The 27,484-nt window shown below is 38.5% G+C and overlaps 1 protein-coding gene across 2 annotated transcripts in view; it reads right to left on the bottom strand.

The window, feature by feature from the left end:
• Positions 1 to 27,010, bottom strand: part of LOC127634678 (guanine nucleotide-binding protein G(olf) subunit alpha-like) — a 149,997-nt gene extending 122,987 nt beyond the window's left edge. For both annotated transcript variants that reach the window (XM_052114321.1, XM_052114322.1), the window contains exons 1-4: positions 26,552 to 27,010; positions 26,316 to 26,388; positions 24,926 to 24,980; positions 20,762 to 20,881 (exon numbers count right to left, since the gene is read on the bottom strand). In XM_052114321.1, coding sequence (XP_051970281.1) covers positions 20,762 to 20,881; positions 24,926 to 24,980; positions 26,316 to 26,388; positions 26,552 to 26,690 — 387 coding nt within the window. In that variant the 5' untranslated portion in view covers positions 26,691 to 27,010. The remainder of the gene's footprint in view (positions 1 to 20,761; positions 20,882 to 24,925; positions 24,981 to 26,315; positions 26,389 to 26,551) is intronic.
• Positions 27,011 to 27,484: the final 474 nt, after the last annotated feature.

The following is a 27,484-nucleotide window of genomic DNA, read 5'->3' as shown; positions in this document are numbered from 1 at the left end:
CCTTTTGTAAAACTTACTTGGCAATAAATATCTTTCTGATTAGGTTTTAAAATAGATATTTAATTCATGGTATGAACAATTTAGCAGAATAAATTGATGAAGTTAGACTTTTCACCAATGCCTGACTATCAGTGAACAGTGAAAGACATCTGCAACATGGCAAAAAACTCGGGTATACTTTATATTTTTTTATTAATTTGCAACCATGGAGATATCTATCATAAACATGAAAATCCCCGTTTTGACGTGAAGGATAAACTCAATGAAAAAGCTAAATTATCCTCTGGTTTCACAGTTGCGCAGAAATTTCGTTTGTCTTTACATTTTTTCCAACCTCGATTTTTTTTTTTTTGTTATTTTACCTTTTTCAGGTAAGGGATTCATTTGCAATTATGACCTGTACAAATGTTTAAGAAAGTGTTAAAGTCCCTGTAAAGGCAATAAAAAAAATCTAAACACATTATAAATTTTAAATGTATTGCTAAAACACATTACAAAGACTGTGGGATTACTGAATAGCCTACGTGCACAAGCGTAGTGACGAACTTCCGCTGTCGCCAGAAGTCGGCATATCTTTTTACGGTTTACTTGCGCGTCGCCCAAAATGTCTGTTTTTACTCGATGTCTCCAGGATCTTCCGAAAATTTGCGTCAGCGATGTTCATCGCATTGTTGATGCCTTGTCCCCTGCTCCGACAAGCAAGACGGACAAGGGCTTTAAACTCTACATATCGAGTTATCTGCACAACTACAAGGGTAAGTATTTTAATCTAATGTGGTGTGCCGGCTGATAGCGGCTAAGCTAGTTCGCCACGTGTTCATTTTTAATGTAACGTTAGTATAGAAGCTTGTTTTGTCTTAGTTTTAAAGCAGACTGTTTTTTAATTTTTGTGATAATTGTAATATCAATTGTATTAACTTGCTCTCCTCTCAGTTTCTAATAAAGATCAGGGCACAGGTGAAGTCACTGTTAGGGCATTGTGCTACAGGTCCATGAGAAAAGCAGAGTATGGTGAAGCTAGAATTGATAAGACAGCAGTTATAGGCTTGTTACTTTAATAGCCCGATGTTCCTGGGGACTCGTAAAATGAGTTCTTATTCAAGTTTTCAACTCAGTCATTCGTTTAAGATGCAATCTTGTGTTATAAGTATTAGGCTATCATGATTATACAGTGAGCAAGCTATATAAATAAGTATTTAATATAATAAAAGTGTAGAGAAACAACCTAGGGTGTAAGGTAAAGGCTGAATATTGTAGATTTATTACAATAAGTTGCATGTTTGAATTAAAATACCTGTGGATATGCAACTTCCCACTCATGAAAGTTTTATGTTATTCAAAGGAGCACACTCTCTACAAAGGCCTGACTGGAGATTTGCCTGATCTATCCATCCTTCAGGTGAGTAGGGATATAACAATAGCAAATTTCACTGTACAGTATGATATATCAACCAAAATCTGTATACCAATATTTCATTATTTTCTTTTTATCCTCCCCTTTTACAAACAAATATTCTGCTTAAAAGAAAAAAAATGAAATTGATGTTATCATAAGGGTTCTTCATTATGAACTTGTATGCCATGCATAACATACTGTGGATAGAAATTACAGGGAAAGTTACTGGTATTGTAATTGTGGTTATATTATATTACTACTATATTTAGTGTATTGCTAATCAATATATTGTTACTTCCCAGGTGACAGCGGCTCACTTATAGAGCAGGTGAAGCAAGTTGGGACAATGTTGAAGACAGGTACATGTACAACTTGCAAACAACACCTGTGGTTGTTGGTTTAATTCCCACTAGGGCCACCTGTACATGTAGTAGACCTAGATATAAATGTCATAGTTTAGTAGTTGAAGGACCAGGACTGACTACTTTATTCTTTTATTCTGGGAACCCCTGTAGGTGCAGATCAGACCCCAATGCTGCGACGTCTTGGAGAGTTTGGCGATGTTGTGCGTAGCATGGACAACAAAATGGACGCTATGCTGCAACATTTCAGTGCCAATGTGTCTGTTGGAGAGTTATCCCTGCCAGGGGATCTGTTACTCCCCCCTTGACACCCAGGAAGATTTGGCGTTGCTTGACAACAGTTTGAGGCAGGATAAAGAGCTCCAGCAACGATTTGTAAGTGTGCCGATTTCGTTTATAACGCCATAGGGTAATCTAAAAAGTAAAATTAAGATTGTACACTGCATATTCTACAGTCTGAATCCACAGCCTGTCACATTTTAAAATTTATGAGAAGCTTCAGAGAAATGTAATTTGTAACACGTTTTTTTTTGTATTTTCAGCTTCGGTTTTTGGCAATCAAACGTGGGAGGGACCTATTTTCTCTAATCACCTTTCCATCAATACAACCTGGACTGGTGTAGGGGATAAAGCATGTTTTAGAGACATGTTCCTGAAGACCATTGTTCAAAGTAAGTTGGATATTTTTTTTATATTTAAAGGGTAACTAAACACCTGCTCAGAGTCTGACTCCACCCACTAGAAATATTTGAAAATGCTGGAAAAGTGGGCAGACCCCGGCGGGGATAGAGGGAACGAACCGAAAGCGGGGCTGAGCGGGGCTCCTGAGACTCGTAGTGACGGATTAATTGACAGCTGCTGTCAGACTCTATGTTATTATTATTCCTCACACGGTCGCAAGACGACATGTACATGAATCTGCCGTGGTGAGCTGGAACCTGCTTACGCCAGCTGTCACCGCTTACGCCACGGCACCGCAACAGCCAATAGGAAAATTCAACTGCAGTAGCCACCGTTCAACCTGAAGAGGGCAGCACTCAGACGTTTTTCCACCATATATTGTAGAATTAAAACACTTTATACACAAATGTAAAAAAAATTACTTGAATCAATGACCAGTACTAATAAAGCCCCATGCTTACAGATCATTAACTAAAAAAAGTTGGTTTAGGGTTTAGTTACCCTTTAAGTAGATGTGTATGACCTTATTCCATTCAAATGGAATGACAGATCTTTATTTTCTACAGGAGCCATCTGGAAGAACCCGGCAACCCAGGATGCCACTGATGAGGCGACACCCCAGCACCACTGACAACTGGAATCCTTTCTTTATCCTGCAGTCAGTAACATCAAGACCCCTAAAAAAGCCTGCTAAAAGTGTCATACTACACTCACCCAATCCACACCACTGTGGAAATTGCTCTTTTTTTTCTCTCTCTCTCGTGACCCTGCTTTGAGGGCAGCTCCTTGGATGAATATGGGATGGTTTGTCCTTTTATACCTGTTATCCTGCACATTCTTTGATACCAAAGATCCCAATTATTTAATATACAATTTGCTGCTTATTTCATTGTTACAGTGCTTAACTATTCTATTTTTAAATATAGCTTGTAAATCCTAGATTATACATCTAATACTTGATATCTGCACATTATCTGGTAAAAAATATTCTACTTACCGTGACTTTAATTGGCTTATTTCATTACGTCAGTGCTTAACGATTCTATTATAGTTTGTAAATCCTATTTCATACCTCTGATACTTGATATTGCACATTAACTAGTACCAAAGATTCTACTTTCATTTCGTCACAGTGCTTAACTGTTATTCTATTGTTAAATATAGCTTGTAAATCCTTGTGCCACAGGTCAGCATTGCAGTTATAATGGTATATTCTACTCCAGAGCTTTACTCTAAATTATTACCACTTATCCTATTCTTAGAAATGACTTGTAAATATGATGTTGTACCTCAATTTATTTGGTATCCTGCACTTTATTTGGTACCAAATATCCTCATTGCTTATGTTTACTGGTAATTCTTTTCATCCCAGAGCTGACCTCTTTATATTATTAACAATTATTGTAAGTGTTACAATAGTGTATTTTATTTATTTATTTTTTATTTTATTTTTTTTTTTACCAAAATTGAATTGGAAACCTGCATGTGTTTTAGTGTGTGTGTGTGTGTGTGTGTATATATAATGTTTGTATTTTTCTGTTATTTATATTTCAGTGATCTGACATCTTGTTTCAATGACAGTTACTGTACTTTGAAATGTGGAATTAAAATGCCAAATGGAAATTTGTCTGGTTTGATCAATCATTATTCTTGATAAACTGCATGCTATAAATATTTAAAAAAAATATATATATATATATATATATATATATATATATATATATATATATATATATATATATATATACACAGTGAGGAAAATAAGTATTTGAACACCCTGCTATTTTGCAAGTTCTCCCACTTAGAAATCATGGAGGGGTCTGAAATTGTCATCGTAGGTGCATGTCCACTGTGAGAGACATAATCTAAAAACAAAAATCCAGAAATCACAATGTTTAATTTTTAAACTATTTATTTGTATGATACAGCTGCAAATAAGTATTTGAACACCTGTCTATCAGCTAGAATTCTGACCCTCAAAGACCTGTTAGTCTGCCTTTAAAATGTCCACCTCCACTCCATTTATTATCCTAAATTAGATGCACCCATTTGAGTTCAGTTAGCTGCATAAAGACACCTGTCCACCCCATACAATCAGTAAGAATCCAACTACTAACATGGCCAAGACCAAAGAGCTGTCCAAAGACACTAGAGACAAAATTGCACACCTCCACAAGGCTGGAAAGGGCTACGGGAAATTGCCAAGCAGCTTGGTAAAAAAGGTCCACTGTTGGAGCAATCATTAGAAAATGGAAGAAGCTAAACATGACTGTCAATCTCCCTCGGACTGGGGCTCCATGCAAGATCTCACCTCGTGGGGTCTCAATGATCCTAAGAAAGGTGAGAAATCAGCCCAGAACTACAGGGGAGGAGCTGGTCAATGACCTGAAAAGAGCTGGGACCACCGTTTCCAAGGTTACTGTTGGTAATACACTAAAATGTCATGGTTTGAAATCATGCATGGCACGGAAGGTTCCCCTGCTTAAACCAGCACATGTCAAGGCCCGTCTTAAGTTTGCCAATGACCATTTGGATGATCCAGAGGAGTCATGGGAGAAAGTCATGTGGTCAGATGAGACCAAAATAGAACTTTTTGGTCATAATTCCACTAACCGTGTTTGGAGGAAGAAGAATGATGAGTACCATCCCAAGAACACCATCCCTACTGTGAAGCATGGGGGTGGTAGCATCATGCTTTGGGGGTGTTTTTCTGCACATGGGACAGGGTGACTGCACTGTATTAAGGAGAGGATGACTGGGGCCATGTATTGCGAGATTTTGGGGAACAACCTCCTTCCCTCAGTTAGAGCATTGAAGATGGGTCGAGGCTGGGTCTTCCAACATGACAATGACCAAGCACACAGCCAGGATAACCAAGGAGTGGCTCTGTAAGAAGCATATCAAGGTTCTGGCGTGGCCTAGCCAGTCTCCAGACCTAAACCCAATAGAGAATCTTTGGAGGGAGCTCAAACTCCGTGTTTCTCAGCGACAGCCGAGAAACCTGACTGATCTAGAGAAGATCTGTGTGGAGGAGTGGGCCAAAATCCCTCCTGCAGTGTGTGCAAACCTGGTGAAAAACTACAGGAAACGTTTGACCTCTGTAATTGCAAACAAAGGCTACTGTACCAAATATTAACACTGATTTTCTCAGGTGTTCAAATACTTATTTGCAGCTGTATCATACAAATAAATAGTTAAAAAATCATACATTGTGATTTCTGGATTTTGTTTTTTAGATTATGTCTCTCACAGTGGACATGCACCTACGATGACAATTTCAGACCCCTCCATGATTTCTAAGTGGGAGAACTTGCAAAATAGCAGGGTGTTCAAATACTTATTTTCCTCACTGTATATATATATATATACACAATAAGCGGCGGCAGATCGCTCCGACGCCCCTCGGAAGGTCCGCCTTCGATATAACGGCGGCGAACGGCGGATGGCCAGCGGGCCGCCGTGAACGAAGCGGTAGGAAGGCGGCTGTCGCTTTTAAAAAGCGGCTGCCGCTGGCGGTGCGCCGTCAAACGTGTTTGCGATATCGCCATTCTGCCGCTTCTACTGCCTCCGGAGCACTGCCAGCGGCCCGCCGACTCTTTGCTATCTGGGTGGTTCTGTGTTTGTCCTATGTTATTTTTATGTAGCACCATGTCCTGAAGGAATGTTGTCTCGTTTCGCTGTGTACTGGTACTAACTGTATATGGTTGAAATGACAATAAAAACCACTTGACTTGATGTGGCAATTATGTATCACAGTCATAGCGCCACCAACTGGCAGCAGGAAGTATGGCAGTTTTAACAGACTTTGAAACAGCCCTCTTATTTTTACATATTGCTTCAATTGCTTAGAATAATGTCAAGACACTGCTGATGTAAAATTGTTAAGGGATAGTTGATATCATGAAGTGTGTTACCATGGCAACACATTCATTGTTATTATAAATGTCTTCCTATATTTGGGTGTTTTTGAGGCACTTGGCATTCATAAATTGAATTAAAGTTTGCACACAAATCAGAGTCGTCGGCCATTAGGACAGTGGAAATATTTACACATGGGCATATAGGGGGGACTCTGTAGTGCCCCCTCAAAATGGTCAGGCAACAGGATCTCTGTAGCACCCCCTTTTTTCACCTAGAGTCACCAAACTTGGTACATATATTGCTCTCATCAAGCCGAACAACTCTCAGACTCAGTCATTAGCTTGCCTAACAGGAAGTCAGCCTTTTGGGATTTTTTGAAAATTGCAGGCTCTGAACTTTTAAATACTCCTCCTAGGGGATTCATGTGACTGGCACTAAATTTGTGCTACATCATCCAAAGATATTGTAGATGCTAAATTGCAAACAGATTTTTGATATTTTGAACGGTGTAAGCAATAGAGTTATGACAATAAATGGGAAACAAAAAGTGCCTTAAATCTTCTGTGCATTTTGTGATTTTGGTGAAAATTAAGTGGGGGGTGATCACATGGATTCAGCTATTATGGGTCACGGTCATAGCACCATCAACTGACAGCAGGAATTATAGCACTTTTAACAGACTTTAAAATATTCCTCTTATATTTACCCAAATTGCTTCAAAATCATTTAGAATAATGTCAAACGCCAAATGCATGTGTCAACCTTGCATTTGTTCTGAAAGTCACTGGGTGGAAATGGACACATGGTGCTTGGGCCCATCATTGCTGCTTGCAGCTATATTTACATTTTAAAATGCTTAAAAGATTAAATCAGCAGCACTGCCCAAATCCACCACTGAAATGCTGCTCCAAAGAGCCAAGAAGCGCAATTGCCTGCAGTGAAGTCAGAGTCATTTAATCTATAACAAAAGTGCAATGTAATAAAAAAAACACACATATACATATATTTCTTGTTCTAACATACACCTTCTGGTGCTACTTGGACACGTCATCAGTGATGAACCCGGGGTCAAAAGGTGTTTCGGGTCTTTAATCAACAGACACCCTCGCCCGGCTGACCCAGCCGGGGTGATCAGTCCCCGGCCTGTGTCCAAGTGGCGTGCTACTCCACGGTTCCCCTCCTGATCCACAACCATCGTGAGGCTTTTTCGGCAGCCTCAGAGATGTTCTTTATGGCTTCGCCTGCACAGTTGTCCTTTAACTCCAAGGAGTTTGAGTGTTCGGGTAACGACTGTCCTGCAAAGCCCGGCAACCGACCTCCACTGGCTCATTGCGTGTTTTCCAGCCGCGCTCCTGCACTCCTCCACCAGCTCTGCATATTTGGCTCTCTTACGCTCATTTGCCTCCTCCAATCTGTCTTCCCAGGGGACAGTAAGCTCCACTATGACCACGTGCCTGGTCGACTCGATGTAATCACCACGTCTGGGCGGAGTGAAGTGGCCGTGATGTGATTCGGGAACTTGAGCTGCCTTCCAAGGTCCACTTGAAGGTGCCAGTCTCTTGCATTGGCCAGGAGCCCGCCTGGGGAGCGTGGCTGCTGATGTGCCTTCTCTCCAGCTCTGACAAAGGATATGGTTTGCTTGGAGGGCTGCTGACTCTTACTGCTCTGAATTGCTGTGGTGATAATATCCGCAAGAGCCCTGAGGACCTGGTCATGTCGCCAGCGATACCGCCCATCCCCCAAAGCCTTTGGACAGCAGCTGAGGATGTGCTCCAGTGTGCCACTCCTTTGGCACAGTTGGCATGTTGGTAAGTCTACCAGGCCCCAGCGGTGTAGGTTGGATGGGCTAGGTAGAAGATCGTACACCGAACGGATCTGGAACTTGATGCGCTGTGGTTCAGAGCTCCACAGCTCTGCCCATGTGATCTTGCGCTGCTCGGTGTTCTCCCACCTAGTCCAGGCACCTTGCTGTTTCATACCGACCATCTTGGTCATGCGGTCCTCCTCCACCTCTGCCCGCACCTCGTCCAGCACCAACTGACGCTTCTCCCTCCCTCTTGATTTGTCATAGCGTGGCTTAGGGAAACTGCCCAGGCCTGCACGTCCCACTGCCACGTTGCCAACCAAGACACCATGCCTCAGCCGAGCCTCCGCTCTGTCCACCGCTTCCTGTGCCTTCCACTTCCTTCCCGTCTTAACACAGATTCCAGCTGATATATATAAACCATATATATATATATATATATATATATATATATATATGTATATATATATGGTTTATGCAGAGCGTTGCATATTTTATAAATTTTTTGTTACCAAAACCCTGCACTGATGCAGCAAGAGCATTTTTATTAACATTTTCAATATTTACAGTGTTCAATGAAGTTATATTTCATAATTAAAGACTAAATTCTGTTACATGTTTGTTTATATACACAATTTGTACAATTTACAAGTATTTACATTGAGTTTACATTGATATGTAAGACAAATACTAAAATGGTCTATTTTTTGGGCAGTTTTTATTATTCCAATTTTGGATGTGCGGCAAGCACTGACCCATTGCGTTCTTGAGTTAAAAAGGGCTAGACGCTGCGAAGCTAATATAGTTTAACAGAATGCGGGTGTCTAGAGATGCGTTTTTAAAGTTGAAGTTTTAACTTGACTTGGAATCTTAAAACAGCGCTCCTGCACGAGAGGCGCAATAAACTATGACACGTGGTGCAATGGTCAAAGACGTCTGTCTAGCGCAAGTTTTCATAGATAAACAATAGGAAAACCATGCGGATGAAAGCAAACGTGTGAACAGATCCTTTGATTGAGGTGTTTTATCATTGTGTTATGCACTTTTATCAGTGTTTCTCAGCATAAGCAATGCATTTTAAAACGCTGAGTCAGGAAAAGGTGTCTCGAGATACTTGCGTTATGTTTCATTCTGTTGTGTCTGATTGAACAGCCCCTGGGCTCAGAATCTGAGCCGTTTCATGACGGTGTTCCGCCAAATATCACTACTTCTGGGGATATTACTATTATACACATTAAAAGGATTGAAAACACTGTGGTATCCTTGTTATTATGAAGCCTGAGTCTGGGGTATACTGTGGCACTAGCGCAAAAAAAATGATATACAGCTGTGCGGGTTTTTCCCTTTTTTAATTTTTTTACTTGACACTTAAGAATATGAAATGGCTAAAATCTTGTTTAGATATAATTTTCTACACTTTAATTTAAAATGGGATGCATTTTTGTAAGTTCTTTGTAATACTGTATAACATGGTGCAGTTTGGTTTAGATGTACTTGTTGCACCCTCCTGTGGACTTAGGAAACAACTCACAATTAATTTACAAACAAACACAAATTTGAATTTAATTCGAATTTTGGTCATATTTAAGTGAAAAATTCCAATTTAGTTTCTCAGGCTTGTTGACAGGCCTACTGGGCTCTCTTTTCATGAGATTGCAAAGTGCAGAACTTGTGCTATGACCATGCACAACATCTTATCCAATCCTTATTCTAAGTACAATTTTCATGCTATTGCAAAGTGCAAATGTATGCCCTACCTGTGGGTTTATGTGCACAAACTGGGGGTGTATTGTACATAAATGAAGTGAACCAAAGTGTAATTTGCTATTTTTCTGAGAAATAGGTCACTGCGCAAAGATTTTTCAAAAACAGTTTTCGGTGCCAACTAAACCCAGTTCCTGCATTTGCAGTTTGGAAATTCCAACAGCAGATGGCGATAAATGTCCATGTCTAATCTTGAAAATGTAGTGGAACATCAATCAAAATCGACCGGTTGAAGTCAAGTGCATTACGATATTGTATGTTATATGATTTAGCGTATTGTTGCACAAAAATACCAAAACTTCCTGGCCATGCCCATTGACTTTGAGTGTATGACTTATGGCATATCGCTACGTTAGCAACAGCACTCTTAAAATACGGCCCATTATGGAAGACCCCACTGACACCTGGTATTAAGATGCACCTCAGGAGATTGCACATTGCTGTTTACACCTGGTTGCTCAAATGCATCTCCTGTGACCACTTGTGTTCATATTTCAAGGGAAGGGTCTCTGAGTTCATGACGACATACATAAATCACTATGTAAATGTGCTAGTACATAATAATATACAGCAAATAAATCATAATTTAAGTCATATGTCAAGACAAAGAAAGTGCGAATAAAACTGCCATGAAAGTGTGAATAAAACTGCTGTGCAGATGCTTTTTAAATTTTATCTAAGCACAAACACAACATTTTGAGCAGAATTATCCATAATTTGATGGAGTTCCTGTATTAATCTGAGTTTCACACTTGTCATCTGTTTCACTGCATGTTGACAAAAGACACATTGATTACTAGGGTTAATCGTCTCAGTCAATATCACCGTTTCACTGTATCACGGTATACGGTATTACACAATAATTATTATCAGTTACAATGACCTTTAAAGGAGTGAAAACACAAGGGTTTTTTTTGGTTGAACAAAAGCTTTATTATAATTGAAACTTGAAACCATTTTTTTTCCATTTTTAATGGAAGTATGTATCTTAAAAAAGTCTCCCTTTTGAAAATAAATAAAATAAATAGAATAAATAAGAAAGCTAACAGAATTATAATAATAAACCGAATTATATACATTATAAAAAAATAGCATGTAACTATAAAATGTTATATAACTAAAGCATGTTAGTTTACGTGTTAGCATAGCATGTTAAATTAAATACTAAATGAAAAATAACATCAGCTGTGTGAGCTTTAAAAGTCTAAAGTTTTAATGTCCTATGATTATTAATAATGAACATATACTGCTCCTGTCTGTACCTTTAACGCAGTGGCTTTCAACTGGTTTTCTTGTTGAGAATTTGGAAATCAATTGGTGACCCACCATAGTAAAAACGGCATGTCAGGGCTGCCTACTGTATGAGAGGTTCGACTTGACTTTCTCCATAATGCTTTAAACTAGAAAAGTCTCACTAGAATTGAAATGGGTCACGTCAGTTTTGAGGTCTGCGCTCCGCAATATCAAGGGAAACCCGGTTGAGAAGCCTTTAGCTGATTGCGAGATTATCGTTAAATCTGCCTCGGCAGTCCTACATAGACTATCACTTGGGCGGCCGCCAAAATATCTTCAATGGGAGAACCATGGCATTGTTCTTTCCCTGCTGATTACATTCCGTGAAGTTCTTTTGCTTGAGTATGTATTTCGTTTTTTGCTGATCAGACAGTTATTTTCTTTTACAGCCGCTTGTAACCAGCCAAGTTTAAACTCTTGTTTTAGCACAGAAGTTTGATTGACAGGTGAGGGGGGTGGTGCTTCACCGCTGCCCAGACTAATTCAGGATGGAATTAGCATTTACACCTCAAATGCGATGTGGTTAAATGCTTTTTTGACTACCTCCATATGTGGTTTTTGTGATCCAATCACAAAACATTTTGCATCCCATTTTCACCTGTATTTAACGCTGAACGCATAATGTGTTTTGACTTATGTGTACAAATATTTATTGTACAAGCTCTTAAATTCCAATCTACAAGCTCTCAAGTTAAGCAATACTTTATTTACCTTCCAACAGGCATTAACAAGCCTGTTACGCTGATATGTAGCCATGTTGTAAAAAGTTCTCAAATAAAGCGATAGTGACACCAATATCAACTACAACTCAGGACCCAGTGAAGCCAAATAAGGTAAGTTTCCTTAGAGTGCACGCTAATGAGAAATAGCAGGCAATGAAAGGATCTCTGTGCTAAAGTTTTTCTTTACCACTACACAACTAAATCACTGGTGAGTTGAATCTGAATATTTACAAGCCAGTGCCTAATAACAGAATTGTTTTAGTCACATAGCACAACATTTTGTAGCATATGCGAGTAATTTTGTAACAAAGGTTAACATTTTTAAAAAAATTCAGTGCTCAGTGATGTCATACAATGGTAGTTTACAGTGACCACATCTACAAGCTTAAAAAAGGATGCAAAAGTAAAATTAATTATTGTATGCGACTCATCACATAGACAGACAGATAGATAGGCTACTTGTGTAATCATTACTTTTCTGTTTATTGTCATTTTATACAAATTTATAGCATATCACATTCATAAATCAAGAAGGGACTATTTATTCCCTTTATTAATGTCTCGTAGTTCTCTCTTCGCTAAAACCTGCTGTATTTACAATGACTGAGAGTGCTTACTCTGGATTTCAGAAACGAGACCAAGTTTTGTATTACCTTGAAATTAACAAAGAAAATTAATGTAATAAATGAGACATGGTCAAACACTTGAAAATTTAGTGTAAACAAAAATATGAGCCAACAGACAAGATATGAACACAAGCTTACATGCTGGTGCTGTAGCAATTACAGGCTGCTTTAAGTAAACAAGATACAGAATTCTAGTGCTGTAGGTTCAAGTTTCAAATTATTGTCATTCAGCATTTACAAAGGTGTACAAGAAATATAAATATTTTACTAAAGGGCCAACATGGCAACAGAAAAACACTTACAAACTAGAGAAACAACCAGGTAAACTTAAGCGTGCCATTAGAATGTATTGTAGCCTTTAGCTGGCCATCAATCATCTTTGCTCCAGTAAAAATGGTATATATATCCTTACAGTTCCTAGACTTATGAATGTAGCAGGTGACATCAAGGGAGTAAAGTTTTGAATCAAGGGGGTGTGGTTAGCCTAGTATAAAGAGCAGTGGTAGGAACGAGAACAGTAGGTGCGTTTGTTTCTGGCCGGCGGAAATCGATTGACAGTCACGCAATTCGTATGCGAGAGGTTCGCATGTGGATGTGTTTGGATCTTTGAGACAGCTCTACGGAGCCCATTTGTTGCTCTTTCTTGATTCAAAACTTTACTCCCTTGATGTCACCTGCTACATCTCAAAAGAGGAGATCAGAACACACCCAGCTGAAAGCTTTTTTTTTCTTCTTTTAATCTTGTCTATGTATCCCTTCTTTTCTTCCTAAGTGCTCTGATGTCCACTCCTTTGTGTTAGTTCACCAGTTGGTCAGATTATAGAAATATACATCTAGTTTCCATTTAATAAAAATCAAAACAACCAGTTTATAAAGTATTTAAACTGGATAGTTTATACCATACTTGAAATACTACACTAAACTTTATGTGGTTTTAGTAATACTCTTTCTCCCACTGCACTGACTGATTAACAGTTTTTGATCGGAGTATCCAGATAATATGGCGACGCTGCTTGTCGTGAAGTCATTGGAATATTATATATAATCAAACCATCCCGCCTGAGACCAAAAATCATGCCACACTTAACATCACTGAGATCAAATTTTTTCCTCATTCTGAAGGTTGATGTGAACATTAAATGAAGATCCTGACCCATATCTGCATGATTTTATGCACTGCACTGCTGCCACACGATTGAATGATTAATTATTCGCACAGGTGTACCTAATACAGTGGCCAGTGAGTGTATACAGTTGAAGTCAGACGTTTACATACACTTTAGCCAAATACATTTAAACTCAGTTTTTCACAATTCCTGACATTTAATCGTATAAAACATTCCCTGTCTTAGGTCAGTTAGGATCAGTACTTTATTTTAAGAATGTGAAATGTCAGAATAATAGTAGAGAGAATGATTTATTTCAGCTTTTATTTCTTTCATCACTGTGGGTCAGAAGTTTACATACACTTTGTATACATTTGATAGCATTGCCTTTGAATTGTTTAACTAGGGTCAAACATTTTGGGTAGCCTTTTCCACAACTTTGGAGGTATGGTTGGGGTCACTGTCCATTTGGATGTCCCATTTGCAACCAAGCTTTAACTTCCTGGCTGATGTCTTGATATGTTGCTTTAATATATCCACATAATTTTCCTTCCTCGTGATACCATCTATTTTGTAAAGTGCACCAATCCCTCCTGCAGCAAAGCACTCCCACAACATGATGCTGCCATCCCCATGCTTCACGGTTGGGATGGTGTTCTTTGACTTGCAAGCCTCACCCTTTTTCCTCCAAATATTACGATGGTCATTATGGCCAAACAGTTCAATTTTTGTTTCATCAGACCTGAGGACATCTCTCCAAAAAGTAAGATCTTTGTCCCCATGTGCACTTGCAAACTGTAGTCTGGCTTTTTATGGTGGTTTTGGAGAAGTGGCTTCTTCCTTGCTGAGCAGCCTTTCAGATTATGTCGACATAGGACTCGTTTTACTGTGGATATAGATGCTTGTCTACCTGCTTCCTCCAGTATCTTCACAAGGTCCTTTGCTGTTGTTCTGGGATTGATTTGTATTTTTCGCACAAAACTACGTTCATCTCTAGGAGACAGAATGCGTCTCTTTCCTGAGCAGTATGATGGATGCATGGTCCCTTGGTGTTTATACTTCCGTACTATTGTTTGTACAGATGAACATGGTACCTTTAGGTGTTTGAAAATTGCTTCCAAGGATGAACCAGACTTATGGAGGTCCACAATTATTTTTCTGAGGTCTTGGCTGATTTCTTTTGATTTTCCCATGATGTCAAGCAGAGAGGCACTGAGTTTGAAGGTAGGCCTGAAAATACATCCGCAGGTACACCTCCAATTAACCTATCAGAAGCTAATTTGCCAATTGCCTACAGGCTTGACATCATGTTCTGGAATTTTCCAAGCTGCTTAAAGGCACAATTAACTTAATGTATGTAAACTTCTGACCCACTGGAATTGTGAGATAGTGTCAATCTGTCTGTAAACAATTATTAGAAAAATTACTTGTGTCATGCAGAGAGTAGATGTCCTAAACGTCTTGCCAAAACTATAGTTTGCTCATAATAAATCTGTGGAGTGGTTAAAAAATTGGTTTCAATGACATCAACCTAAATGTATGTAAACTTCTGACTTCAACTGTATATATATTAGGGGCGTCAATCGATTAAAATGTTAATCAAATTAATTACATGAAATGCTGATTAATTAATCACGTGTATAAATAATTATATTTAAATAATTAAAAATATATACAAAACAAATATAATTAAGAAAATTAAAATGCATTACATTATTGTGGCAGACTATTCATGATCCCTGCATTCGGTATTGGGCTCCATCCAGCTGTGTTTGAATGCAAGAACGCGTTCTCATATTGTGAGATTGTTAGTGTCAAGCAAGCATTAGTTTGTTCTCTGTAGGGCCTTGGATGGATAATCACGCAAGAACATGGAGAGGGATGCAGTTTGAACCCAAATGCAGAGTTTAATGAACGAAAAAACCAATGTGCACACGCACGCACGCACGCCCACACACCTACAAAGATGATAGGTACAAGAATAAATACAATGATGAGACAAATGTGACAAAAGTGAGGAAACAAGAGGGAAAATATACATACACAGGTAATATCAATACAAGAAACAGCTGGAAACACTGATGGGAAACAGGTGAATGTTATGATGATATCAGGAAGGTGCACGCTGACAACTGTAGTGTGGGGAAATACTACAACATAAAAGTCCATAAAAGTGTCAAACTCTGTGAGCATGAAGGGATGATGATGTGACAGATAGATATGTGCATTCAGTTTTAATCAAGGTTCCTACAGTTTAAGGCAAGTAAGATATAAGACTTTTCAAATGCCACTCAGAATTAAATTTAAGACAAACATTACAATAACCAAAATTTAAGAACAAAACTACATCAATTACTTAGGGTTAGGGACAATTTTGCCCAAATGTTTATTGTAACATAAAACATGACTTTTTAGGTCCAGTTAAATGAAGTTAGATGATCTACATCAAATGTTGAAAAACAAATAACACTTTTAGAGTGGAACACATGGAAAACAATAACATAAAACAACATAATCATGAATCATCAGTAAAAATGCACAATTGGCTGAGAACTATAATTCTCATATTCGTTATGTGCTTTAATGTCTGTATGCATTTAATTCATATTCAAAATACACAACTAAAAATCCAATAATAATGTGTCACTTAAATGTGTTGGAATAAGTCTCCAACTCCCTCATTTGACTTGAATGATTGGTGTTTTGTCACTGTGTTCAGACACCACAGTACCTCTGCTTTCAGTGCAGGTGTACACCTGAATGTTATCCAGAGATCTGTTGCTGCCTGCCCTGGTGCTGGAATCAGAGATGGGGGTGGAGGCATGGTGGAGACGAGGGTAGAACAGAACTGGGAAATACCTGCCGTCTTTTGGCAGGTTGACTTGGCAGTTTTGTGTTTCTCACTCTGCATGTGGGATTCCAGAACCTTGATTCCCATCGTGCTGAGTTTGAAACACTTCCGGCACAAGATACACAGTCCCTCGTATATATTGCCTGGTATCGGTTTCAGCCACGCTACGAAATCTTGGTTGAATAGCCAATTTTCATTAAATTTGCACATCCCCATGTCATCGCTAGTTAGCAGAGCATCCCGGCCGCAAACAAAATATGAGTGTTGTTGGTTCCGCTGTCCTGATCTGAATGATGTTAATGTGAGAGGCATTCGGTAAATTATAATTAAAAAAAGATGTTAAAAATTATTTTGAGATTTTAATTGGCAATGTCAGGAAAAAATATTCATAAAATCCTACTTCCCATATCTTAAAATGTTTAAGACTTTTGAAAGATTGTTTGAAGACATTTTAATACCAATTAAGGCCTTATTTTTAGATGAATTAATTCAATGCCTTAGACTTTTTAAGGATCTGTGGGAACCCTCGTTTCCTTAATATTTTTATGAAGGGGTGTCCAGCTATGGTATTGTTCTTTGTGTATTGTGTGATGCTGCTGTTAAATTGACCAGTCTTTAGAAATCACACAATGTAAAATTCCATTTTGGAATATAACATTTGGTAAATGTTTTTCATTAACATTTTAATTCATGCAATAAGGTCAGCTAGCCAATCAGAATGGATCTTCTGCCAGCTCTTGTCATTTTCTCAACAATATATATCTTGCTTGTAGTGAATGGTCTGTGGGTTTTCTAGGGGCATGCTATCTGAGACAAACTAACCTTTAGCATTGAGCACATTTAAATCTCCTTGAAACTTCCTTGTCTTAGGCTTGTTCAGTGTTTTACAAGTTCATTAAAACAGAAGGAAGTGCAAAATAAATATCAATTATTTTTATTAAACCCATATCCAAAACACATTGAGATATATAAATACATATTGTTATCACTATTAATATTCTGTTAGGATAAATTATAGCCAATTGTAAAATTCATGTTATGTATAAAAATAATGTAGGTTATTTTTTTTAAATTTCCTGCTTTGTAATTACAAAAAAAGCTAATACTTATATCTTTAATTTAATGTTATTAGTAACATATTAGTTGTAATGGTTTTGAAATAGACCACTGAAAAACCCACATTCACTGACCGATAATTTGAATATTTTATTAGAGTCAAAAGCCAAAACCAATCTTAAAACCCATCCTCAAGATGTCAAGTATCTAGATATTCAGACTTAGACAGCAAACAGAACTAGATAGGTATATTTCCTGAAGAAAATGTGAGTGGTGCTTGCCGTGGCAAAACTAGTCATATAGCATGTTATAGCATGTTGCTAAGCACTAATATTATAATCCTATAATGTTGCTAGCTTGTGTTTGCATGATGCTAGCCTGTAGGTAATATGTTTTAACACTTGATTAGGCATTGCTAGCATGTGTTAGCATGATGCTAGCATGTTTTTAGCATGTTTTACCACTTTGCCTGGCGATGCTAGCATGTATTAGCATGATGCTAGTACGTTTTTAGCATGTTTAACACTTATCTAGGCGATTCTTGCATGTGTTAGCATGATGCTAACACGTTTTTAGCATGTTTTAGCACTTCGCTAGGCAATGCTAACACGTTTTTAGTGTGTTTTAGCACTTCGCTAGGTGATGCTAGCATGTGTTAGCATGATGCTAGCATGTTTTAGCACTACGCTAGGCAATGATTGCATCGGTTAGCATGATGCTAGCACACATTTAGCATGATTTAGCACTTCGCTAGGCGATGCTAGCACATTTTTAGCATTTCTTAGCACTTCGCTAGGTGATGCTAGAATGTGTTAGCATGATGCTAGCATGTTTTTAGCACTTCACTAGGTGATGCTAGCATGACACTTTCAAATGAGCCAAACAGGAAATTTGTAAAATGTGCTGATGCAGGGATATGTGATTTGTTACTTGGTTGCTAGGGTAATCCCATCTGGTTGCTAGGCAGTTTCCAGGGTGATATTTATCAAGGCTCCTTGCCATCCTGATTGAAATAATTCAACCCGAAAGTCTCTAAAATTTTCTGTTGCAGAGATATATGATTTTTTACTTGGTTGCTAGGGTAAACCCATCTGGTTGCTAGGCAGTTACCAGGGTGATACTTATCAAGGCTACTTTCCACCCTGAGTGAAATAAGTTAACCGGAAGTCTCTATTACATTCTGATCCTGAGATACACATCTAAGTGATTTTGAATGGATATCAATGGTTTTTGCTTGCTAGGGTGCTTTAAATGGTTGCTAGGGCATGGCTAAGTAGTTCCCATGATGATACCTGAAGACTGATTACTCACCCAATTAAAACAAACCAATTCTCATGTCTCTAGGACATTCTGATCTGAAGATATCTTACTGTAATTGAAATCAATAAGGCTGGTTGCTAGGGTACTCTAGGGCGTGGCTATCCAGTGAACAGAGTGATTCTTATTGGTTGCTTACTATCCTGACTCAAAAGAGCCAATCCCCAAGTTTCTATGATATTCTGTTCTGTAGATATCCATCTGAGCCACTTTAAATGGAAGTGTATGGGGGCTGTTGCTAGGGTGCTGTAAATGGTTGCTAGGGTGTGGCTACTTCATTTCCAAGGTGATACTTAAAGACTGATTGGTAGCCCGAGTGAAATGAGCCCTCCCCCATGTCTCTATGACATTTTGATTGGGAGATATGATCCCACAAAATAAAGTGTCTTGTCATAGAAGGGAAAAAACAAATGTTTTCATGGGCAAGACCCTTGCCATAGTATGCCTATGGGGCATATTTGGGCCTGTTTTACCCCCCAGGGGTAAATCTTACCACCAAAGTCATGTAATGCTCCAAAACTACTGGCTAGGCCACATGAAATGAGTCCACCCATGAGTCTTTATGAAATTCTGATCCAGAGATATGATCTGTCAAAATTTGTCACAATTATTTGGGCTGTTTTTTGCCCCCCAGGGATGCACCATACCCCCCACCCCTTAGAAAAGCCATAGCACAGGTGTCCTTAATATAGGCAGGTCGATTTGACACCTCATTCCTGTGTTTACACCAAACTTTGCGGGACAAAGGTGCCGAAGTTTTGTACGGAAGAATGATAATAATTTTAAAAAAAATACGTATGTGAGATTACAATAGTACTAATAATATCTCACACTTTAAATTGATTGCCTCTCAAATTCTGCCGATCTCTTTTTTTGCATGCAGCCCATAAAATTGTGGTTCCCGGCTCTTATGCTAAAAAAACAAACAAAAAAAACACCCTTCATTGTTGTTACTATATTGGTATTTTATCGCAACTAGAATGCTGTATTGACCAATCAGCATCCAAAACTGCAACTATCACTTTCATAAATTTTAAAATTCCTACTTTTTTCTATTTGTCAGCCCTAGTTAATATTTTCTTTCTCAGTGAGTATCCAAATGATCCACCAAGAGTGGCAACATCTACATCAACTCCTGTGAGCAGATACAGGTACAGGGCCTACCACACTGTCAGTTTATTCCGAAACAGAGTTGTTTGAATGACAAATTGGTAATATAAAAGCAGTTTTGTGAAATGGGGAGCATACCGTGGGGCCAAACCCAAGACTACCTGTAGGTGGTGGTCTGAGCTTGGTTACAGTGGAATTGTGGCATGGTGGTTTGCGGCAGAATGCAACCTGTACTATGGTCAGCACTTGATCAGGAAGTCAAATAACTAGCGCATGCGTTTTTGCCAATTTAAACATGATGACATCGTCAGTTTCAAAAACACACATACACACACACTAAGAGTGGCAGGGGAACGTTGTGGTATATAGAAGAGGTGAGGTGCCATTATGATCCATTCTATGTTTTGTTCTTCATCATGTGCACGTTTGTGATGACGAAAGTTGATGACGGAAAAGCACCAGGGTTTGAAAGAATCCTATGCAAGTCTGAAACAGGACCAACACTGCTGGGGGCACTGGGACCAATCACACACTGATTCAGACTGCAGCAAACATGCCCAGTAAGAAAACCACCTAAGAGTCTGTGATGTCAAAGGTTTTCAGTTAATACAGTGAATGCATCATGCAGGACACGTTTAAGTTACGTTACTCTGTCTAAAGTGTAAGTCATGTATCACTTCAACCACTATGTAGAAACAACACTTGAACTGCCACCAAATCAACAGAAGAACCAACATACACTGGTCCAGCTCTCCATCAACTTCTCATCTCTTCCGCTCAGCACAGTACTAGAATGAGACGCAATGTCTTACCTCTGTATAGTCAAAGTCTGAGAGTGGAGCTATACTCTTGATGTACTCTGCTCTGGGCAGGTTATCTGGGTTGGCAAGTGACACAGGTGGTGTTAAAGTGCTCATAGCAGATATTATCGTCTGAAAAAAATAAAAGATTGAGCAACACATCAGCTAAATCAGCTACAGAGACAATATCATAGGGTGAAACGACTACAGAAGTATATTAACGAAATTCATATTGAAAAAATGAAAATAAAAATGCACATTGCAATTTAACATGGTTGTATGTTTAAGCTGTAAATATTTAAATTGAAAACTTTTCACACAAAAATTCCTCAATCATTTTAAATAATAAATATTCACCTTCCAAAGTGCAGTTCAATTGCCCTAATGTGCAAGGTTGAATTTCCAATCAAATTTGAACCACTGAAATTTTAAAGGCAAATTTGTAAAGCCATAAGTTTACATACACTAAGGTTGAAGTCATTAAAACTAATTTTTTAACCACTCCAAAGAGTTCATATTAGCAAACTATAGTTTTGGCAAGCTGTTAAGGACATCTGCTTTGAGCATAACACGAGTACTTTTTCCAACAATTGTTTAAAGACAGGTTATTTCACTTTTAATTGACTATATCACAATTCCTGTTGGTCAGAAGTAAACACACACCAAGTTAACTGTGCCTTTAAGCAGCTTGGAAGTTTCCAGAAAATAATGTCAAGCCTTTAGACAATTAGCTTCTGATAGGAAGTGTACTGAACTGGAGGTGTACCTGTGGATGTATTTTAAGGCCTACCTTCAAACTCAGTACCTCTTTGCTTGACATCATGGGAAAATCAAAAGAAATCAGCCAAGACTTCAGAAATTTTTTTTGGACCTCCACAAGTCTAGTTCATACTTGGGAGCAATTTCCAAATGCCTGAATGTACCACGTTCATCTGTACATAAAATAGTATGCAAGTATAAACACCATGGGACCACAAAGCTATCATACCGCTCCTAGAGATAAACAAAGTTTCGGGCGAAAAGTGCAAATCAGTCCCAGAACAACAGCAAAGGACCTTGTGAAGAGGCTGGAGGAAACAGGTAGACAAGTATCTATATCCACAGTAAAATTAGTCCTATATCGCCATAACCTGACAGGCTGCTAAGCAAGGAAGAAGCCATTGCTCCAAAACAGCCAAGTTTGCAAGTGCGCGTGGGCAAATGATCTTACTTTTTGGAGAAGTGTCCTCAGGTCTGATGAAACAAATATTTAACTGTTTGGCCATAACGACCATCGTTATGTTTAAAGGAAAAAGGGTGAGGCTTGCAAGACGAAGAACATCATCCCAACCGTGAAGCATGGGGGCGGCAGCATCATATCTCAGAACAACAGCAAAGGACCTTGTGAAGAGGCTGGAGGAAACAGGTAGACAAGTATCTATATCCACAGTAAAATGAGTCCTATATCGCCATAACAAGACAGGCTGCTAAGCAAGGAAGAAGCCACTGCTCCAAAACAGCCAAGTTTGCAAGTGCACATGGGGAAAAATCTCTTACTTTTTGGAGAAGTGTCCTCAGGTCTGATGAAACAAAAATTGAACTGTATGGCCATAATGACCATCGTTATGTTTAGAGGAAAAAGGGTGAGGCTTGCAAGCCGAAGAACATCATCCCAACCATGAAGCATGGGGGTGACAGCATCATGTTGCGGGGGTGCTTTGCGGCAGGAGGGACTGCTGCACTTCACAAAATAGATGGCATTGTGAGGAAAGAACAATTTGTGGATATATTGAAGCAAAATCTCAAGACATCAGCCTGGAAGTTAAAGCTTGGTCACAAATGGGCCTTCCAAATGGAAAATGACCCCAAGCATACCTCCAAAGTTGTGGCAAAATGGCTTAAGGACAACAAAGTCAAGGTATTGGAGTGGCCATCACAAACACCTGACCACAAGTTCTGTCTGGAGGAATGGGTCAAAATTCCAGCAACTTATTGTGAGAAGCCTGTGGAAGGCTACCCAAAATGTTTGACCCAAGTTAAACAATTTAAGGCAATGCTACAAAATACTAACAAAGTGTATGTAAACTTCTGACCCACTGGGAATGTGATGAAAGTAATAAAAGCTGAAATAAATAATTCTCTCTACTTTTATTCTGACATTTCACATTCTTAAAATAAAGTAGTGATCCTAACTGACCTAAGACATGAAATGATTTCAACGACTAAATGTCAGGAATTGTGAAAAACTAAGATTATATGTATTTGGATAAGGTGTATGTAAACATCTGACTTCAACTGTATACAGTATAACCGTGTTAAATTGAAGCACTATCAATGTAATGCTTTTTTTTTTTTTTTCAATTAGTGCAAGTCAACATGCTTTTTTGTATTAAAGACATTTGTATTTAATGTACTTCCACAAAATACACTTTTAATCGAGTGCAATTTTTATGTGGTCAGTTGACATTACATGACAAGCAGTTTCAGCTGTGTCCTTAAAAAAGAAACTTCTTTGCTCAGTATACATGCAGTTTTCATGACTTCATATTATAAATGCACCGATACCAGTTTTTGAAGACCAATACAATTACAAATTCCCTAGTTTTAGGTATTGGTCGATACTGAGTATCAATACCAGTAGTTGTTTTGTATTGTATACGTATGCCATTCAATTAGTATTTTATATCTTGTCATGGTCAATAATGTCATTTTTCGTAATAAAAAAACACAACTAAACTCAGCTAACACAAATTATATATTATTCATCGCTTAACTGTGAGGTTTTATGCATATTATTAAGGGCATTCATGGAGTTGGCAATATGGCCTTAGTATTGATTGATTGTTTTGGGTTGTGCCTGACAGAGTTTGGCGTTCCTTTGATTACTTTATCCTGTGATGTTGTTGGGTAGTGGTCGACCAATATATCGCAGAGGCAGAATAATATTTATAATTTTTTTATTCTCGTCAGATACGTTTTCCCATTAAGCCGATTTGTTTTATAAGGCCGCAAGGGTGCAGGAAATTGCCTGCATGCATGTGAACCATTTGAAACATGTAAACGACCAATCACAGTTCTTTTTTTGTTACGTGCCATCGAGTTACAATAATAGACTGGTGAGCAACAAAGTGCCATTTAAATGGTCCACATATCAGATCTGCATAAGGACGTGTCTGAGGACATAATGTTAAAGTGCTCGCGGGTTTCACTCTCCCTCTCTCTCCTCAACAGTTCCCTGTAACTTTTAACTATCTTGTCTAATAATAAAAAGGCTAACATCATACTTCTATCATATACTATCTGCAAAATTGCAAATGTCTCATTTAAACAGCTGTAATTCATTAACCTTACAAAAATCCAGCCTGTTCATTCCGTCGAGCGCTCATATAATATTTTCCTCTGAAGCACGTATTCTATCAGCCAGAATCAAAACTTCAGGATCAAAATGTTCTCTGATTCACAAATCACGACGGTCTGTCCATGACAATCGAAACAGGTAATCCAGGCCACTTAAACTGTCAGTAGATTGCTGGTCGCGCTGGATCCACGTGTGTGCTTAGGTGCAACTTCAAATTAAAAGTGCTTCATGTGTGCTATTTATTCACTATGCTCTGTATGTACAATTAGCTTGATCGAGTAAGAGAAAAATCAATTACTAATGCACACATGCTATCCATGGTTCCTAGACTACTGTGTACTGTTATTTCTTTCTTCCTAATATATTATCAATTTCTTCATGTGCAAATAAATTACAAAAATTCGATGACTAAACAGAAATCAGAAGATTTCAAAATGAAATCAAAATGTTTATGATAATTTTTTTAACTGGTCTTAGAAGCGCAATGCACAGCATGTGCAACCAAGTCATTATGTAAATGTACTCAAAGTATGAAATGATGGCACCGATACCAAGTATGAGTGTTTAGATACGATGCTTCCTTAGAATTTTGCCAAAACTTCTTCAATTTGTCAAAAATCTTATAAGGCAGCAAAATTAAGGTAAGAACCTTTTTGAATTTCCTTTGCATCAGGAGCGTGCGCCTATGATGCTTTAAAATACCACATCCGGAGGAAGCTAACTAGGTTGTGGATGAGACCCACTAACTATCCCTTAAACATATATGTAAAGTTTTACCTAAAACTTGAACATGCATGGATATGTTATTTGTCAACTACCCATTTACAAAAAATACTTACCACAATGGCATCCTTCACATTTTTTCGGATATCCAAGATTTTCTGCTTCTTTTCTCTAGCAGAACAAGACGAACAGAAAATAAATCTCATGAAACAATTAATAACATAATCCCAATACTAGGAGTGCCATTATTATAATTCTTTATAAATAATGAAAGTGACTGTAATATTACTCAAAGGTAAGTTTCATCAAAGGCCCAATTGTGATTATAGGCAGTCATATGCCTCTACACAACAACATTTTTGAACACAGTGTGACCTTATTTCTGTTCTGGCCATTCTGAACATGGAAATTACAGCACTGCACTCCGATACATAATCAATCCAGTTATTATCTAACAGCTTCATCTGCCATGAGAGGAAATAACGATACTTTGCGCTTGAGTTTAGTTCTATTTGATACATTATAATAACAAACAAAAAAATCCTGTGTGTTTTAGTTAAAAGTTAAAATATTACAGTATAGCCAAGCCAAGTTATTGCAGAAGTGGTGCATCTTTACACAACACACATAAATCATGTAAATCAGTGCAATAAATCCTGAAACAGCTGTAACATATTCAACCCTAAAATGTATCCTATTCTCACCTATCTGCTCTCATGGTGTCTTAATAATTGAGCTGTACATCAGTTATTAATCATGTTATTTTTATTACATGTATTTTGGGCCTCTTCCCTGCCTCTAATCATATAGGATTGTGTCTTAAAATCTAGAGAGCTGCCTACTTAGACAACATGATTTTGGGTTTAACACAAAAACAAATCTGTGAAGATAGCCAGCAGGAAATAACGCCTAAACATGGCTATGATACCGAAAAACAATTTCTAGCTATGCAGCTCCAAAATACTTTGTGCGCCTACAGTTTGATACTCAAAAATGATATTTAGGGAGCCCTAAAACAATGCACACACCCATAAAGGCAAAAAAAGCTGTCTAAGTAGACAGCCCGAAAATGATGCCCAAAACTGCAGCATGCACTATGCTCTCTAGGTAGGCAGGCCGAAATGAGGCCCAAAATGCTGTCTAGGTAGGGAGGCACAAAACGCTGTACACGTTGATGATGTCCAAAGACGACGTCAAATTAGGCAGTCCAAAATTAGGCCCAAAAACGCTGTCTAGAGAAGGCAGCTCGAAAGTTGCCAAAAACAGCTGCATTCGCCATGCTACCCCACAATGCTATCTAGATAGACAGGCCGACATGAGGCCCAACAATGCTGTCTAGGTGGGCAGCTCTCTAGATTTAGCGACACAGCCCGTGAAACCCACTGGACGCAGAGGAGTACATCTGACCACCAATGCAGCCGTCAACATTTGAACATCTTCAACATATTTGCATGCAGCATATGATAAACACACAATTGATAATCACATATAAATACACCCACTCACTCTGCGTTAAAGCCGTTGACGTGCAGGATTCGCATCTGTTTGACTATAGTGCTCTTTCCGGATTCTCCAGCGCCTTTAAAAATTATATATATATATATAAAACAAGACATGATGCATTAATACAAGCAGATCCAGGGCCATGATAAATTATCCATGCATCTTTGATGAACACCACATAACCACATTTCTGATCGGATGATGCTGACACATACAGACACGTATCGTTCCTGTTTTACCTAATAAGAGCAGACGATGTGTGGCTTTATACGCCTGTCTTTCTTTCTGTAACTGTTTCTCGATCTTTTTATTCGCCTCTCGCTGCGCCTTCTCGTCGATGCGCTGGTCTTCTGTCTTGCTGTTGCCCAAACAGCCCATCTTTAACGGCCTCTCTCTCTCTTCAAACACAAGCTAAACAATAATCGCTCAAATATCTCCCGTAATGATCACTTGAAATGTATCCGGCTGATAAATGGGGCGATAAATCCGTGCGCCACGAAACAAAAAAGGTTTCGTTTTGACCCTTGACAAACCCGAGCGACAGATTCAGTCCGATCCTTCCGATTTATTCATAATCAATGTATGACAATACACCGTGGAGCGCAGCTGAAGCTCGGATACTGTGTGTCTGTCTGCGTCCCTTTCCTCTCGCTATGTTGCTGTTTTGTTTGTGTGTGTGTGTGTGAGTGTGTGTGTGTCTTTAACTCAGCACTGCCTCTCTCTGCGCTTACAGGAAGTGACACGCCACACTCAACCTTCTGATCTCAGGTCAGCTTCACATATCCTCGCTACATCATTTCATCAAGCTAATGCAATCATTCAACATTAAAGGCAGCATAATACACAATCACTCACTCCAGCTACTTTTATTCACATTTACAACATGTGATGAGGTCAAAATGCAATTTGTTCTTACCATTTTTGTTGAAGCAATGTCTTTAGATGTTACTAATGTGTTCAAAAACATAATACAAAGCAACATGGTGTTATAGTTACTTTGTTCAATGGCATTAGAAAACTTGATACATACACATTTTACACCAGTGAATATTTTAGGTTAGGTCTATTTTTTACTGAACATTTCCACTATTACTGTGCAGAAAAAAACAACAACATTTAATTTAACCCATGTTGACCCCTAAAGCAGGGCATATTGTCACACTGGGCAAGAT

Source organism: Xyrauchen texanus, chromosome 41, assembly GCF_025860055.1.
Source record: "Xyrauchen texanus isolate HMW12.3.18 chromosome 41, RBS_HiC_50CHRs, whole genome shotgun sequence".
Classification (NCBI taxonomy): Eukaryota; Metazoa; Chordata; class Actinopteri; order Cypriniformes; family Catostomidae; genus Xyrauchen; species Xyrauchen texanus.
The sequence above is the reverse complement of the archived record's forward strand: the minus strand, read 5'-3'. Positions and strand labels throughout refer to the sequence as shown.